Here is a 17,000-nt window from a genome sequence, read left to right as displayed (position 1 = left end):
TAAATTTGCGATGTCCCTGTGTTAAATCATTCTTGCAATTGCTCTCAGGCATATTAAAAGAGTGTTAAACTTCAGGTAGAGCTCAAGCCTGTGAAAGCTGAGAGCATGAATTATTTTACATAGGCACTTAACCATGAGGACAGCCATTTCCTCAATGCTGCTGTTACTCAAGCATACAAAACAGTGAAACGTATAAAATTTATGTGTGTGTTTGACCCTGTATGTGGGTAGCAGAAGTATATTAAACTATTATGTTTATGTGATGCTTTAAAGGCACTGTAGCCTTTCTTTATAGTCTTCTGTTAAATAATTAATTAACGTTTTTCACTATGTAGGAGAGCAGCACTAATCCCTGTCTGTTTAATCCAGTTTTGGGGAAAATCCGGAGCGCCGTGGGGAGCGCGCAACTGCTGATGTCGCAGAAATTCCAGCAGTTCAGGGAGCTTTGTGAAGAGAACCTGGTATGTTGATGCTTCTGTCTCACCACGATGATGATGAGGAGATTAGTAAGAGAGGGAGGGTCTTACAAGGCAAGCAGAGTTTAGAAAGTTTATGTCAGTGTATGTAGTGGTTATGGTTTGAAATGACAGGCTATCTAACCACATAATACTGTGTAGCACTTTGACAGATAAAGTGAAGGATCAAAGAGGAGTAACACCTTTGTTTTGTTTTTAGTTATAGTATTTAAGTTCACTTCCTTAACCAAAGTACCAATTTAATTATCTGAAGAAAACAACAAGTAAATGAGCAGGATAACACTATGGGTAATACTGTGCATATATATAATATACATATACAGATATAAACATATATATATATATGTGTGTGTGTGTGTGTACTTTGCTGTGTTTCTTGTATATCCTGTAAATGTACATTTTTTATATGTTAAATCTTATAATATAGACACATTTTAATATGTCTAGTATTTTGCTATTACTAACAACACCTGAGCATATAAAGAATTGTACCTGACTCTATGATGCTGCTTTCAGAATCCCAATGCGCATCCACGGCCCATATCTCAAGATCTGGCTGGCTTCTGGGACATGCTGCAGCTCTCCATAGAAAATATCAGCTTGAAGTTTGATGAACTGCACCAGCTCAAGGCAAATAACTGGAAACCACTAGATCTTCCTGAAAGAAAGGTAAAACCGCTTAAACCTCAGCCGTCATAGCAACTTCCCTCTTTCTCCTATTGACCTGTAATCTTCCACATCAAACAATGAACACACAACCAATTCTTAAATTTGTTATGGTCACGTTCAAATATTTAGGCAGAACCTCATATCGTAGTCCATCTAGATTCTAAAACATAGAGGAAAGAGTCAAGAGATTGCTTTTATGGTTCGATTTTAAATGTAAACTGCACATCTGCTGTATACATTTCAAAACTGAAACTCTGAAAGATTTCTTAAAGTCAACTGGCAATTTTTTAGGAGGCTGACTTAATTTCAATCAATGAAGAACATTAATTCATAACCCACTAATCATAAAATGCGCAAAATAATGTCCTTAATTTATTTATTTATGAATAGTAGTCTCAGTGACCCAGTTGTGAGGCCATACATGGTTGTTTGTCTTCACAGTTGAAAAGATGTTGCAATGTATTGTTTGTCTGTATGAACCTTCTGTTATCATATTTTAAATTGTGTTATTATAATTTCTTATTATTATAATTTTGTATTCATTTATATTCATTGTCATGCTTATTTTATCTAAACATTTGTCAATTTGTGTTCAGTAGACATGTTACACCCATGGCTCGCAAACTACACTATCTAAAGGTAAATGCTGTTTTTTTTACTTTTGTTTTTCTGACACATTTTTTTATTTTATGTTTTGTTGACAGTGAGCAGGTCTTAAGAGGGCATTCCATGTGACACTCACCATTGGCCTGACCTCGCTGGCAGTCCTTTCCAATGCAATGTGCAGCAGTTGTCTTTAGACTTGTTCTTACAGGTGCAGGCGGTGTCTCGGGTCTTCCTGGCCTATTTGCAGCTAATTGACTGTTTGTCATCTCTGTTCAGGAGAGAAGGATGCCTCCTCCTGTGCCAAAGAAACCCCCAAAAGGTCACCCTCCCCTGGCAAGAGATAGGTCCCTGGAAAGCACGGAGAAGCAGCGGCAGGAGGCGCGGAAAAGGCTGTTGGCCGCGAAACGAGCCGCATCAGTACGGCAGAATTCGGCCACCGAGAGCGCAGACAGCATCGAAATCTATATCCCTGAAGCCCAAACGAGGCTATGAATCACGAATGACACACCATACCACAGACACCGCCAAACACACACGCACACACACACACACACACACACACATACACACACTCACACATTCAGGGACAGGGACAGGGTGCTTGTAATATAATCACCCCTCTAATTCCTCTTACGGGAGGGAAGGAAAATTATCACAATATTTATTTTAACTTTTCTCTTTCTCTCTGTCTTTCTATTGCTCTCTGATCGGTAGAGTTATGATCAGGTTTCTTTCCACCTATGTGATGTAGCTGTTCTCCTAACCCCCAAAAGGTGTTTTGTGACCCTACTTCTTCTTAAGGTTTGCTAACTTAACCAATCTAGCTTAGCCACATAACTAATGTACCATAGCTGCCATGCATAATGTAAAACATTTTTATTTATTTATTGTTCTTTCTATTGAAATCAACAATGGAAAAGGAAAACAGTGCGTAGATCCAGTATTGAACTTGCCTCTCAAATACTCTACCTTTCAGTACTCATATTAACTGTGGCACATGTTGTGATTGCGTTGTGTGGAGTAATAGACGAAAGAGAAACTTGGCATCTTTCCCCCAATTGAAGGTGTTGCAGGGTTTTGCTCTTTTCCTCTTTTAATTTTCTAAAACCATATTACATCCATTAGAACAGCGGGCAATTTGTTTCTTTCATTTACTCACACCCTCTGTAACCTGAATTCTCTGTACGTCAAACACATGGATTGAATGGCTGCTTTGGACAAAGTGTGAAGAAAACAAAAAACAAAACAAAATGAAAAAACAAGCTGCTGTTCATATGAAAATAAAATTGTGAAGACGGCCGAATAAATATACTATTCTGCTATAATATAATCAACAGTTGTTTGTTTCTCTGACAAAACTGACATCCTTTGGGAAAGGTTAAATAAGGACAAGGTACGAATGCATTTAAACTGCTCTGAATTTTAAAAGAAAACACAATAATACAACATAACACTTTAGATTAAGGGTTCCATATAAATTATCAATGATTTGCATTAATAGGAAACCTTCACTTGTCTGTAGCTATGTGTTTGCTATCATGCATATGCTTGTTATCGTGAATGCTTATAACCGCTAATTATGAAGATGAGTGGTCTTTCTGCATTAACACTTCTGTTGTCATCTGTGAAACATTTAGAAACATAATTCTTAAAGGCATACTATAAGTGAAACCCTACGTAACCCTTTGTTAAGCAAGAATGGGGTGGTGGTGTGCAGGCTGAGTGTATGTTTATTGATCATTTATATGGGACTCTAAAGAGTTACCAAAAAATGAAATGCAAAATGTTGATTTTATTTTTAAAATTAAGTCTTTCCAGTAGCTAGTACAGTGGCTCAATATATTACTGAACTCTTTCATTAAACCTTCTTCTACTGAAGTTTGGTGTGATATCTGGCCCCGGGGTGGCCTGGTATAGCAAAAAGACAGTCGTACTCATCATTTCCTGCCTGTTGCATGCTGGGCTGTGTTAGTATTAACTCTCAGGAAGAGTTCGGGGCAAAGTCAGTGAAGCAAAATCAGGGTCTCCCAGAAAACAGGACTGGTTTTAAAGTATGTATGTATTTATGTGTGTGTGAGTGTGTGAGTGCGTGTGTCTGGAGTGCATGTCTTTCAAGTGCTTCCTAATTTTCAAGGTTGATATTGACCTATCTTTTGGATGTAATGAAGTAGCCTCATGGACATACTGTATAATAGAAAAAGAAGGCCCACGTGTATTTATTTTTAAGTTATCAATGTATGTATGTACAAATAATTAATTAACAACAAAAAGAAGTCCCCAAAAGCATGCAGACACACGTCAGTTTAGTCATAGAGCTATAATTTTGATAATTTATGTTCTTGTACCAGTTTAATTCTGCTTTGGGTACCGTTGCTCTGTTTTAACTTTGGTTTTTTTTGTTTTTTTGTTGTTGTTGTTAAGACTTAATAAATTGTTAATTATTTGGCCATTGTCTTTCCTCGATACAGGCATTCTAACGATGAATCCCTCTTTAAAGCACTAATAATTTGTGTGCTGATCCCCAGCTAAATAAATAAATGCATACTAAGGCTTTATCAGATTCAAGTGATAAAATGCATTTATTTTAAACACCCAAGAATTCAAGCATATTACAGTAAATTATTTTTCCATGAGGTACTGCTTTTGTGATCCAAACACACCTCATTGTTATCGTAAGTTTTATACACAGATTAAACATAATGTTTTGCAGTGCTATATTAGTTGCAAGTGTGATGGTAATAGATGGCTGAGAATTGATACTTCAAAGAGCTCTGATAGGTGTCAGCTCCCAGGTGTCCAAGACGCTGATCCCTCACTAGGTGCAAAGTGACTGAATTTATCCTGCAAAGACTATAGAAACATGTCCCGGAGTGCAGAGAGAAAAATGACATTTTAGTACACAATGTAGAAGACCAACTAACATGTGGAAGTGCTTAGGCTTTCATGATTCAGGCATAAATCATCTCTTAGGCCTCCTTGAGAGATCAATTTATTGCACTATGTTTCTAGAAAATGCAATTGATGGGTCACAATAAGGCTAATAATGGTTGGCTCCGTTGACAACACAAATCTTATCGCTTAAGATTTCTCTGTCTTTTTTGACATATTAAGTTGTTGGTTTTTTTAATGAAAATATATTTAATTTTCACTGGCAAACTTGGCATTTCAGTAGTCAAGATAGAGCAGCTTCTTATGGCATACCTCTGGATTGTCATAATGTGAGCCTAGCTTCAAACAAGGTTTAGATAAAACCATGTTTATTGCATGCTGAGCACACATTATCCATCATTCCAAATCAGAAAAAAACATCTGATGGCCTTATGTGCAGTAGAAGAACTAAACTATCATGTTTTTTTTTTCTCCTATAAAAATAACCCACATAGACATCAAGAAGGGATTTCGGCTATGTATTTGCACAGAAGGACATTTCCTTTTTTGTATAATACAGAGACTCAAAAGTAGATGCTTGGGTATTGTTCGCATATATCACTGGAAAATAAAAGATAGCCACAAAGTTGTATTATCATTTGCCTTAATTTATAATGTAGCAGTTGAGCACAACCAAGTCTCAGGGCGAGAGGGTTCTGAAGCACAGTATCCCTCATTAAAGCAAAGCATTTTCTACATGAGCAATTTTTATATTGAAAAATCACAACTCATTTGAAATGAAAAAACCCAGGTGCATAATACAGCTATAAATTTACTTATATATAGGTCTGAAGTCCCCCTTATTGAGACCCATCTTTTGTGTAGTTTGGATAAATACAAAGCAGCCGTTTAGACTTTTGACTATCTCATGGGAAGGCAGTGTATTTATTCACTCTATGACAGTTTTCAAATAGACGTATACCACAAATTAATATTTCATATTCTTGATTTTGTTTGTTTGTTTTGTTGTGTAACACAAATGTGAAAATTACAGTTTGACAAGTGCTACGGTGAATAACACATTTTATTAAAACTTAGAAAGTGGTTGTCATGTTCTTACGTTTTCCAGAAAATATGGTATGGAACACTTAGTTGTCCATGGTACTCACTTTCAAATAAAGTGATATATTACTTTCCTGTGGGGTTATTAGATATCCATTGGATGTAACTGACCAATTTTGTATTTTTGTAATAAGGGTATACAACATAACAATTTTCATGAGTAATTAGTTAAAAATTAAAGTATTTATTTGTCACAATAAACATGTGATAGTGGCATGCTTAATTTGGAATGATACAATGACCCCCACCCAACAAAATCCCCCCTACTCTGAACTCATGAACAAGCTACAATATTTTATTTCTCATTGTTTTGTTTTTTGTTTTTTATTTGCATTTGTTTTGTAAAGAATTTTAAATATTAAAAAACTCAAGGGTTGTTTTAGTTTATTGCTTGTTTCATTGGCACAGTAGGATAAACATTATTTACATTTTTATTTACCTTATAACATTTGATTTTCATTTATTTTTTTATGTTATTTAAATATGCAGTTTGAATGTACGTTTTTAACATATCAGTATGCCCGGAAAAAGTTATCAGTTAGTTTTGTAAGGAGTAAAAGTTATGAAGAATGTGGAATCAGTGAGTTGCCAAAACAAGGATTTAGCTATGACACAGGGGAATTTCAGACCACAATGGAAATAGTTTGTGTATGGGCAGAATACACCGTTCAAAAGGAATATCTGTAAATACATGAATGTTTCCCAATGTAAAAAAATAATAAAATACTAAACAATTATACATTTTGTATTATTATTATTGCAATTAATGTTATTGCATGTGTCTATAAATGTTCTGCATTAAAGACCCCCTTTAATGCCATCGCGTCTATTGTATCTGAGCTTCATTTCATTGTGTGCATTGTTAATCTTGCTTTTCATTTTACTTATATTTGTCTGTTGTTGGAGTTTTGTTTTTAATTACTCCCAGCTTTATGTTCCAAAAACATTACTTACTAAGAAAGCGACTGCAAATAAATACATCAGGTTTGTTACCAGGTACATTTTAAATAGCATTTTTCAATCGTCCAATCATTCTGGTAACCAATGTCTTACTCCTTTAACATCCTGTGTTTTCACCACTAAAACACCTGTTTGATGTGAAACCAGAGTCATGTGTTCCGATTTCATTAGACCCTTGACTTTCTTCATTTCTGAGAGTTCGTTATTGTGTTCCCTCTGCGGTTTTAAAGAACTGCTCTTATTTCATCAGTGAACAAACACAATTAACAATTTGAAAGTCTTACTTCTGCAGGGTGTACACATCTTCATACCTACTACAGCGATCAGGTAGAGTACACCTACAATCATACGGTTATATTAACTCAAGTCTAGTCAGTATGTAATTGTTAATTATATGTAATTATTAATCACATAGTTACAAAGTGTTAAAAATATCCCTGGTGCCACGTTGAAACAGTGCAATGTCCGATTCTAAATACTTGTTTACACAGGGCCTGTTTAATACAGAAACACAATAACGGTTTGGTAACATCGTGACGACTTGCATCTTGTTACTGTGTTCTGTTTCGAGTCCGAGAGCAATTCAGATACAAGGCAGGGTTTGGAAAGTTGTGGGTTTGAGATAAGAGTGGTTTTAGTATACTATTAGAAACAGCATTCACATCAACTAGAAACTACGTGTATTTTTCAAAAAAAGGTGCAGAAAGTTATGAAAAGATACAATTATGAGGGATATTAACCGTATGATCCAGTTAAATTATTTTTTTAGGACTTCAGCAAATTGCTTTATGGAGAAACATTACAAGCAATGGGGCCCGGCCTACATCCTTTTATTTATCCATTTACCCCCCCCCCACATACTACTGCACAGGGTTTAGTAAATATTAGGTTAATAACACAATTAATTAAATGATTTCTCCCCTTCCACACCTCACCTGTAGAGATATAACACGTGCGTGCAAGTGTTTTATACACCTGAATACCAAAACATATATTTGTACAAAATGAAACTTTATTTAAACAGCATGTGACCGAAGTTTGCCACAGACATTGCACAGTATGAAAGTAAGAAATCACATCATTGGGCATCTCCTCACATTATTTATACACAGCATTCTATAATTCAGTTTGCTTCAAAACAATGTAATGACATTTTCTCAGTGATATATACAGATATATCATCACTTACCCTAACCAACATATTTAGTGTTATTTTTCCAGTTTGCTCCTTATGGCATACAATAAAGGTGTCATTAACCTGATCTAAGGCACCTTCTGGGGACTTTTTCTATTGGCAAACTTACTAGCCACTTCTACTCAGTAAGAAGGCTCAGACAGATGTGAAATTGCTACATAACCAATTTTAAATGCCCCTCATGTCAATATGAAAATCAAATAATTGAACAAAAATGACCTTTCACTTTCCAAACTTAAAAAAACAAAAACAAAATGTTTAACATGAAACAAAAGAACCTCTTTGACTACAGTAGTGATTAAGCTCATTGTTTATGCCAAAAAGAAAATGTACATTAAGACAGATGACCGTTTTTGGTCCCTAATGTGCAAATGAACAAGGCAGACATTTTTCAAACTGGTTAAAAAAAAGAAAACTGAAAATGAAGAACCCAACCGAGTCTTGATTTTATAAGAAACAATAAGCAAACTCTACCTAAAGTAGCCAATAAATTCCTCTTTAAAAGGAACCTTTGAGAAAGTTGCAGCCAGCCTTGTTTTTTGGTCCTCGGTGTGCAAAAAAAAAAAAAAAATTTAAACAAGGCACCACAACACATGTTCATTAAGTCCTTACCATAGCATTTGATTTATCCACCAGAAAATATAAATGATCAGGCTTTTCTTTTCTTACTTAGCGTGGTCATTCAGCAGTTAAGTCGTTTTGGACAATCCAGTTGTTTAAGAAACAAGTTTTTTGGCCTGCAGTTCCATCTCCGCGGCCCGTTTCAGTGCAACATCCACCAGGAGCTGAAATCCGCTGAAGTCCTGTGTGAGGTCTGGCGGGGTGGGGGGAGGAGTGTTGAACAGCCCACTCTGAGGGCTTGAGTTACCTTCTGTTGCCGCTTCATCCTGACATTTGTACAGACTGGGAGCCACTGAGGAATGCAGATCCATGTCTTTGTCCATGGTGATGGTTTGACAGTAGTGCAGAGGACTGCCCTGCATTGCGGTGATGGTAGTGTGACATATTACTGACGGCCTGGGGAGCACCGGCCCTGAAGCGGGCGTCTTTGGTGACACAGGTTTCCTCGGCAGGCCCGGTTCCAAGCTCGAAGGGTGGAGAGACCTCTTGTCTGAGTTTTCTGAAACGTGAGACTTGGGGACTGGGGAGCCTTCTGTGAGATTTGCCTCACAAATCTTACTCCCTCTTCGCGAGATGGTGAACTGGTTGGGGTCTTTTCCATCTTTCCGTAACATTTCTGGAAGGAGCCTTCGGCGGGCATTGATGAACCAGTTACAGACCTAAATAAAACAAATAAAAAAGGAGTTTAGACTACAGGTTCTTGATGCTTTATAAATAGATTAATACTCTATTTTTAAGTGTTGATACTTTAGAATGAAACAAGTCCTTTAGTATCATTCTTACAAAGACTCAACTGGATTCTTTCTGTGTTGAGTGGTTGTCTTTTCTCCTAAATGATATGCATTCAGGAGGGAAACTACCTGTAATGAAAATAACCACTTCTACACAGAGATGAATAAACAACTGTACTTTGATGCTAACAGGTAACAGCCAAGATTTGCAATTTGATATTTAGAACACACAATTATACGGGCACACAAATGACAAAAATACTACACCTACAGTAGTGCATGTGGTTGAAAAGTAACTTTAAATAAGAAAAGACTGAAGTAATGTTAAAAAAAAACTCTACCCATGTGATTTACCACTTCCTTAAATAAGTTTCCTTGCTTCATGAATCTCCTAATAAAGGTGCTAATAATTCAGCATTATGTTTCACTTCAACCATATTTACAGATAGTCAACTGATAATAATCTTTACTGGTTACTGGGTCCCAGTAAACAGCCAATTACCAGGTTTAGCTGGTTTTCAAACAACACTCAGAGCCAGCAGTGGTAAGTCCAGCTTTAAACACTGAATGATGCGTTCACTAATGCAATACTGAATTTACTAATGCAGACGGAAAGCTCTGAAAATTGCAGTATTTTAGATTTTGCTGTAGTGCTACTTGAACTACACTATTAAAATGTTTTTTTTGTGATAAAGGAATGTCAAGTAGTCAAATGAAAGTGTGACCGTACTTAGGGAGAATAATGTGAAGAGCAACTACACATATTTGTTTTACTTTCAGTATTATCAACCACTAAACTGACAATTGTTTCCGAGTGTTTTAGAACAGATAGCTCAGAAATGCGCAACACACTTTACATGCAAACGTTTCTGTCACTTCATTGTTCCCAGGCAGCAGGGCAATGAAAAGCAGGGGGAATTCCTGTGTGAATACTGTAGCACCTCCCACAGAAAGTGAGTAATTTTCCTTGCTCAACTGACTGTATAATCTTCACTACCAGGCATTACGTCATCTGACTTTGACTTTATCAGACTGTTTACATATCAAGCAAGTTTATTCCCTTCCAGTCAGACGTTTGAATAAACTATTTTATACAAACAAACAAAAAACGACTTATGATTCAAACTTTATGAACACCCAATACAAAGTAAATTGCAGACAATAAAGGTAAACTGTCCCTTCCTAAGAAATGCATTCTAGTCATGGTTTACAGGCTTGTTTTGAAATCTTACTTGTAGTGTTGAGAGATGAGTTTGCTTGGAAAGAAGTGCTTTCTCCTGTTCTGAAGGATATGCATTATATCGGTGTTCATAAAGCCAGTCTCTCAGGATTTGCACTGATTCTTTGGGAAGATTTCCACGCCTTTTTCTCTTGCCACTTCCTGTGCTTGAGGACAAGTCAAGTGGAGCGTCCATACTGTCTTCATCCTCCGTCTCGCTACCAGAAAGCAATAGCATACCTGAGGAAATGAGGTAGAAAATTCAGTTAGCCTAACAGGCAACTTTCAAATAGAGGCCAGTAGATGACTTGTCACTTAAAAGTGCAATTTAAAATGGGTTAAAATGATATGGCATTATACAAACTAATAGTAAGAGTCACTAACAGGAAGAGACAATAAATACCACATTGCATGCACCTTAACACATCCACATGACCATGTGTCAAATGCAAACTTGCCTGAACATATGCAGCACACACCTTCATTTTTGGCAGAAGTAACAGGTCAGGAAGTCTCTTCTCACTTTTAGGCCAAAACATTTTTTTTCCCCCATTCGTCATAAAAGTAAATAAAAAGGTACTTCTGTCCACTATTTTTTGCATAATTCCTTAAACCCATTCAGATTTCAAGAAATATACAAGTATACTGGAACAGTTAGGTTAATGTCAGAAGGCCAGGACTTTCAGAAAAGTCAGGATAGCTGATCATTAAATAATGTCATAGTTCTATAATGAGAAAATAACAATTACTGTCAATGATTCCAATCTAATGTTTACTTAGCTTTGATGCAAAATGCAAATCTCCAATCAGATAACAATAAGCTGTTATTTGCCTGGGCGCTGAATCCTGTCATGCAACTTTTCTGACAGCTGGTACAGCTACATCATTAACTCTTTCCAACCGCCACTCCTGAAGCCTTCAAACCTCCCGTGGACACAAGACACACTAACACCAGCATCTACAAGCAGCCCCGGCAGAGCACACAGGCAGGGCCATCCTGACACAGTCACAATGAGATCCGCACTGAATGTGTGATACACACGTGGAACAAACTGCATTATGTGCACACCTGTCTTAGGAACAGACCAGAGAGAGGGACCTGTCAAAGCTTTCACATCAGTGCAATTATTATTGACTGCGTAGTTGATGCAAATTTTGATTTTCGATACGAGGGTGGGGGGTGCTGGGACAAGTGTGAAAAAGTGTTACAAAGTAGCCACGACAGAGAGAGGGGGCGTTATTAACTTACACAGCCTCTCAAGTAAAATGGAAAAAAAGAAAATGCATTTTAGATTAAAATGAGCGTGCGGGGACGGTGGCTGTCCGTAAAATGCGACGTGAAGAAGTATGGCTGAGGTTTAAGCCTTTCTTCTCTCGTCTCCACGCGTCCGCAGACCTGTTGCAAGTCAGGAGCAACTCGAGAGCAAACAAAAGAGCCCGTCTGCGTCCCGACCCGCAATCTGGGTCACTGCACACTTTCAACGGCCCACTCGCGTTTTACACCGTTTACACTAAACGGGTCGGGGGGCCGTCGATGGCATGCTATCCCGGTGCTGTTTGCGGGGCATCCAAACGTGCAAAAAAGAGCCCCGCACAGCGCGAGCGAGCGAGCGAGCGGCGAGTTCCATTGTGCGCGCCGAGCACGAGGCTGAAGAATGCGCGAGCCGAGCCCGGGCCAGGAAGCGGCGCAGACGGACGGACGGACAGATCTGCACAAAGGAGCGCAGGTTATCCCGTCACTTTGCTACCCAAACTGCCCGAAAAGTACACACGACATTCACATTATGACATTATAAACAGCCCGGGTTGGACTCGAACAAGCTGCGACTATTGTTATCCGCACATGTGCAAACAATAAGTGAAGAAAGTAGTGAAGTAGCAGGAGGTGTTCGTCAGGGATGCACTAACGTCGCTGGCGGAAACTAAAATGATTTCGTTTCTGCATTCGCTAAATCAATACCTCGCCACGCTGGGCTGCCAGACTTTTACTGCGTCTGAACAGGCGTGTTCAACTTCACTTTCGACCCCAAACAGTCTGCATCGCCGACCGACGTCTGTTTCTGAAGAATGCCTTGCCCACGTCGATATATATGTTTATCTTTGAAAAGGACACAAAGGGCTGTTTTTTTTCCCCCCGTTACGACAGCGAGGGGAAAGAGAGGGAGAGAAAGAAAAGCGAACAAGGAAACCAAACCGTTTTGACAGCCCGCCAGCACATGGAAAAAACATGTTTTGTCTGGAGCGGACAAAAATGGCACACGCACGCCTCGAACACTACACAAAGCCTTCCCCGCGTCCTAAAGTTAATATCCACTTTCTACACGCTGTGTTTACCAGGAAAAGCTAGGAACTGGGCCGGGTGAAGAGCCCGACTCGCTCATCTCACACATACCCTTCTTGGCTTTCATCTCGGTGCACGACGCGCCTGCTCGCTACGACCGCGGTGTAGATTCGCGAGTTCTGTATTCCAAAGCCGCCGTTCTTCTCCTCCGGCCACAGCAGACGGCAAATCCACAAGGTGAAATGATCTCGGCACGGGTTTCCTGCGGTCTGTGACGGGGCTCCAGCGTGTTCATTTGTTTGAAACGAAACCCATGGTGGAAGTACCTGAGATCTCTTGTTTGCCTGGGCTTTGCTTCTTGCTCAGTGTTTGATCATTAAACTGGGTGACAGCTATCTTTGACAGCTGCGTGACTCAACGCACTAAGATCCACCCACTGGTGGGGAAGCAGAAAAAAGAAAAAACCTCTGACATCAGCATGTTAGACCCATTGAAGGGAGCTCTTATTGTCGCTCGCACTGATTCTGTGCTATGAAATGGTTTGAAGTGTTATTTATTGTATTGATGTAATTGTGGATTTGCAGGAGGGGTCACATCGTTCATTTAACATTGTAGTTATTATTGAAAGTAATTGTAATATTGAGAAGAATAGCAACTGATTGCTATGCACCAGTATTAGTCAAAGTGTCGGAGATCAGTTGTGTTTGTTTCTGTAAGAATTTAAGTTGTGATATTTTACAAGTGTTAAAAGGAAGACAAGAACTATCTAAATAAATATGTTTGAGGAATCCTAGACTATGTAATAAAATTCTGAAGACAAATAATGAAAAAGGGTTACATTATAATGTCTTGCATCATATTTAAATCAGTGTCGAATTTAAAAGCTTATATGTAGAACTATATAATTAATTTACCAATGCTGGGAAATGACTTGTGTATCATCTGAAGAAATGTAACTGCTTTTCATTACTTCCCTTTGACTGTACTGTTTGTGCGTTTGCTCAAGAATGGCTAGAATTTGCAGAAAGGATTCAAACAAACAACAAGAACTGAAGGCAATTTAAGATTTGTTTTTAGAGAGCCTTAAAATAAATGTGGGGAAACTCCATCTACAAATATGTGTCCATTATCATGAAATGGACAAGGGTGTCTGATAATAATAATAATAATAATAATAATAATAATAATAATAATAACAAGGAATGGCCTTTTGGGAATATATGACAAATTTTCAATTTACTTTTATATTTCTCAATGGTCACTAAAATATAAGCAGCATTTTGCAATACTTAGAAGTTTTGGGTAATTTTCTTTCAAACTTTATGTCCCAAGGGAAATAATGTGTTTTTCAAGAGTGTAATAGAGTGTAGATTTGTTTTTAAACATGTGGAATTATCCTCCATTTAGCATTAAAGTTCCTGTCTGTGCACAGCTGAGAAATAGACATGATCATCATAATATAGGTTTGATTTTATGTTGTGTTGTTGCTTGTTTTGTTTTTGCACAAAGCATACTGTAATGAATTTGAAATATTCAATAGCTCAGCACAAGCAGCTGCTGATGTGGAGGTGTCACATGTGAGACAGCAGGTCTTTTCCAGACAGTAGTGTACATCTGACTGCCTGAAGCTTGGGAGAATGTCCACACGAGGGCCCGTAGTATCGGCTAATCCAAGCTGTTGTTCTGTCATTACTGAGGCATATTTTCACATTGCTGCTGAAGGGTGGGATACATACAATACAACGCTTGCAAGGGGGGGCACCTTTTAACTTCAGGAGGAATCTCACAGGATGCCAAAATGACTCGAAAGCTAAGTGAATAGATTCACCATGGAACAAAAACACTATCAGAAACAAGCCACACTGTTTAACCTCCAGTTTACCAGTTGATAGTACTGTATACAAAAGCTGGTCCCATGCTGTCTTCAGCAAGTCTGAGAGGTCAGTGGCTTTGATGGATTTCCTGTGATGTGATTCAATGTAAACTTTGTATACCCTTTCCAAATGGTTTCTTGCAGCTGACACCCCCTGCTGGCTCAAATGTGTTTTTAAGTTCAGTAATAGTAGTAATAGTAGTAGTATTGATTGAAAGTTCTAGCCCAGATTAAAGAGTCCCACCTACAGGTTCAATTTCAGCAAAAATCAGATGATTTCCATCTAAACACACACTAAGATCAGCCCTGCTTAGAAACAACATTTGCAGAGCAAAATAAATAAACACATACATACATCATTTTGAACCTCTGCACATTTTCTGGATAGGAGCGCAAGCAAGGCCACAACACTGGCATCCTGGTAATAAATATAACAAATACATATATTTTCTCAGGAGTAAAGTTGAATTTAATGACATGTTGATTTTACTTTGGCTTTAGAGGAATTTTGCCTGAAAGTGGTCCCATTATTTGAAACTGTTGAATGTACTTGAGGTAAAATAAACAGGAGAAAACTGAAAATGGTTCAGTTACTTCTGTATAATCTACAGGCCTGAAACAGCAGCTATTTCTATTATTCCTTAACTAAACTAATGTTTACAACTGAAAGCACAATCATTTCTGGGGTAAAACTTAGCAGCCATTACATCCCAGCACACAGGACAGTGTGATTTTGGGTACAGCCCTTATAATGTAATGAGATCTATAATGTCTACATGGGTAACATATATACAGTAACTTTCCCTGTTCCAGAAGCACCATCACTCCGTCATTTGTGCATTCTTGTCTGTGGATGTAGATTCTTTAGCTCAGAAGCTCACTGCTAGATCATTGCTATTTTCTGGCCCTCCAGGATTAAAGGAAGATTTACTGCCTAGGATCTAGGATAGTGATAGTCATTGGTATGGGATTGACATGAAGGCCAATTACTCCTAGTGACTTATTGGACTCTGAGGAAAGGGAGACAAACAAGTGATTGTCATGTTATTGTAGCTGATTTGATTTAGCTCCATATTGGTCACCCAATGGTGAATCACTGTAAATAATACATACCAGCCATCTGCTGTTGTGGTTGACTGTGGATTGCCTTACCTTTCCATCTCAACACATCTCTGCCATCTTGGAAACACTAATAAATGCTGTTCTTACTTTGGCAGACTCCGAGTTTAGGTAATGAAGATCTTTCATAGTGGTCTCTACCTGCCCTGTATCACATTTTCCATATCCCATAAATGAACAATTGTACATCAGATTCAAAGTTTCTATTGTAAAATGTGTTCAGCATATTGGAAATCCTTCAAAACAAGACCCAAATTTGATAGATGATATTCATAGATTAAAAAGCACAGGATTCCTGAAACAACAACAAAACCTGAATGAATGTACCATGAAGTATTTTATATAAAAACATGAGAAATTGTTGCCATCGGAATTAATTGCTTTCTTAATTGCTCAAATCCCTCCTACTCATTGCACAGCAATCCAACTGTAAGATTATTTCTGTTGACATCCAGTCTGGTGCTGCCACCTGCTGTATATTTGTAAAAATACCCCCCCGCCCCACAAAACAATAGATAATGCCGTTAAGAGTAGGGTTTCCTTCCAACTGGATTGCCCAATCACACAATTAATAAAATTATGATGTTCCACATATACACAGTATTACAATATAATAAAATCATGGTACACAGAATAAAATGAATGAATAAGGCAAGCACAGGTGCAGAACTGTCCAAAACCCAGTTTAACCCTTCAGTGTTTCCTTAGATTCTGCTCTGATGGCATAATTGAATCTCTGATATACACCGATCAGCCATAACATTATGACCACTGACAGGTGAAGTGAATAACACTGATAATCTCGTTATCATGGCACCTGTCAGTGGGTGGGATATATTAGGCAGCAAGTGAACATTTTGTCCTCAAGTTGATGTGTTAGAAGCAGGAAAAATGGGCAGCGTAAGGATCTGAGCGACTTTGACAAGGGCCAAATTGTGATGGCTAGACGACTGGGTCAGAGCATCTCCAAAACTGCAGCTCTTGTGGGGTGTTCCCGGTCTGCAGTGGTCAGTACCTATCAAAAGTGGTCCAAGGAAGGAAAAGCAGTGAACCGGCGACAGGGTCATGGGCAGCCAAGGCTCATTGATGCACGTGGGGAGCGAAGGCTGGCCCGTGTGGTCCGATCCAACAGACGAGCTACTGTAGCTCAAATTGCTGAAAAAGTGAATGCTGGTTCTGATAGAAAGGTGTCAGAACACACAGTGCATCGCAGTTTGTTGCGTATGGGGCTGCGTAGCCGCAGACCAGTCAGGGGGCCCA

General features: G+C 38.4%; 2 protein-coding genes across 5 annotated transcripts in view; one reads left to right on the top strand and one right to left on the bottom strand.

Moving 5' to 3' along the window:
- Positions 1 to 6,478, top strand: part of LOC136764393 (disks large-associated protein 1) — a 194,164-nt gene extending 187,686 nt beyond the window's left edge. Inside the window, exons 10-13 of one of the 3 annotated variants that reach the window (XM_066718429.1) lie at positions 370 to 461; positions 993 to 1,145; positions 1,745 to 1,784; positions 2,028 to 2,189. In XM_066718429.1, coding sequence (XP_066574526.1) covers positions 370 to 461; positions 993 to 1,145; positions 1,745 to 1,784; positions 2,028 to 2,095 — 353 coding nt within the window. In that variant the 3' untranslated portion in view covers positions 2,096 to 2,189. Of the gene's footprint in view, positions 1 to 369; positions 462 to 992; positions 1,146 to 1,741; positions 1,785 to 2,027 lie in introns of all 3 variants that reach the window. The other 2 variants (XM_066718438.1, XM_066718420.1) reach the window with 2 other exon arrangements.
- A 1,217-nt stretch (positions 6,479 to 7,695) lies between these two features.
- tgif1 (TGFB-induced factor homeobox 1) lies at positions 7,696 to 13,197 on the bottom strand. Of its 2 annotated transcripts, none has more exons than XM_066718450.1 (3): positions 12,860 to 13,197; positions 10,481 to 10,707; positions 7,696 to 9,176 (listed from the first exon to the last, which is right to left on the bottom strand). In XM_066718450.1, the coding sequence occupies exons 1-3, from the start codon at positions 12,873 to 12,875 to the stop codon at positions 8,613 to 8,615; spliced, it is 807 nt and encodes a 268-aa protein (XP_066574547.1). In that variant the 5' UTR covers positions 12,876 to 13,197; the 3' UTR covers positions 7,696 to 8,612. The 2 variants fall into 2 exon arrangements, with proteins under 2 accessions (XP_066574547.1, XP_066574556.1); XM_066718459.1 differs by lacking the exon at positions 12,860 to 13,197 and adding an exon at positions 11,717 to 12,829.
- Positions 13,198 to 17,000: the final 3,803 nt, after the last annotated feature.

Source organism: Amia ocellicauda, chromosome 2, assembly GCF_036373705.1.
Source record: "Amia ocellicauda isolate fAmiCal2 chromosome 2, fAmiCal2.hap1, whole genome shotgun sequence".
Classification (NCBI taxonomy): Eukaryota; Metazoa; Chordata; class Actinopteri; order Amiiformes; family Amiidae; genus Amia; species Amia ocellicauda.
This window is presented reverse-complemented; position numbering and strand designations above follow the sequence as displayed.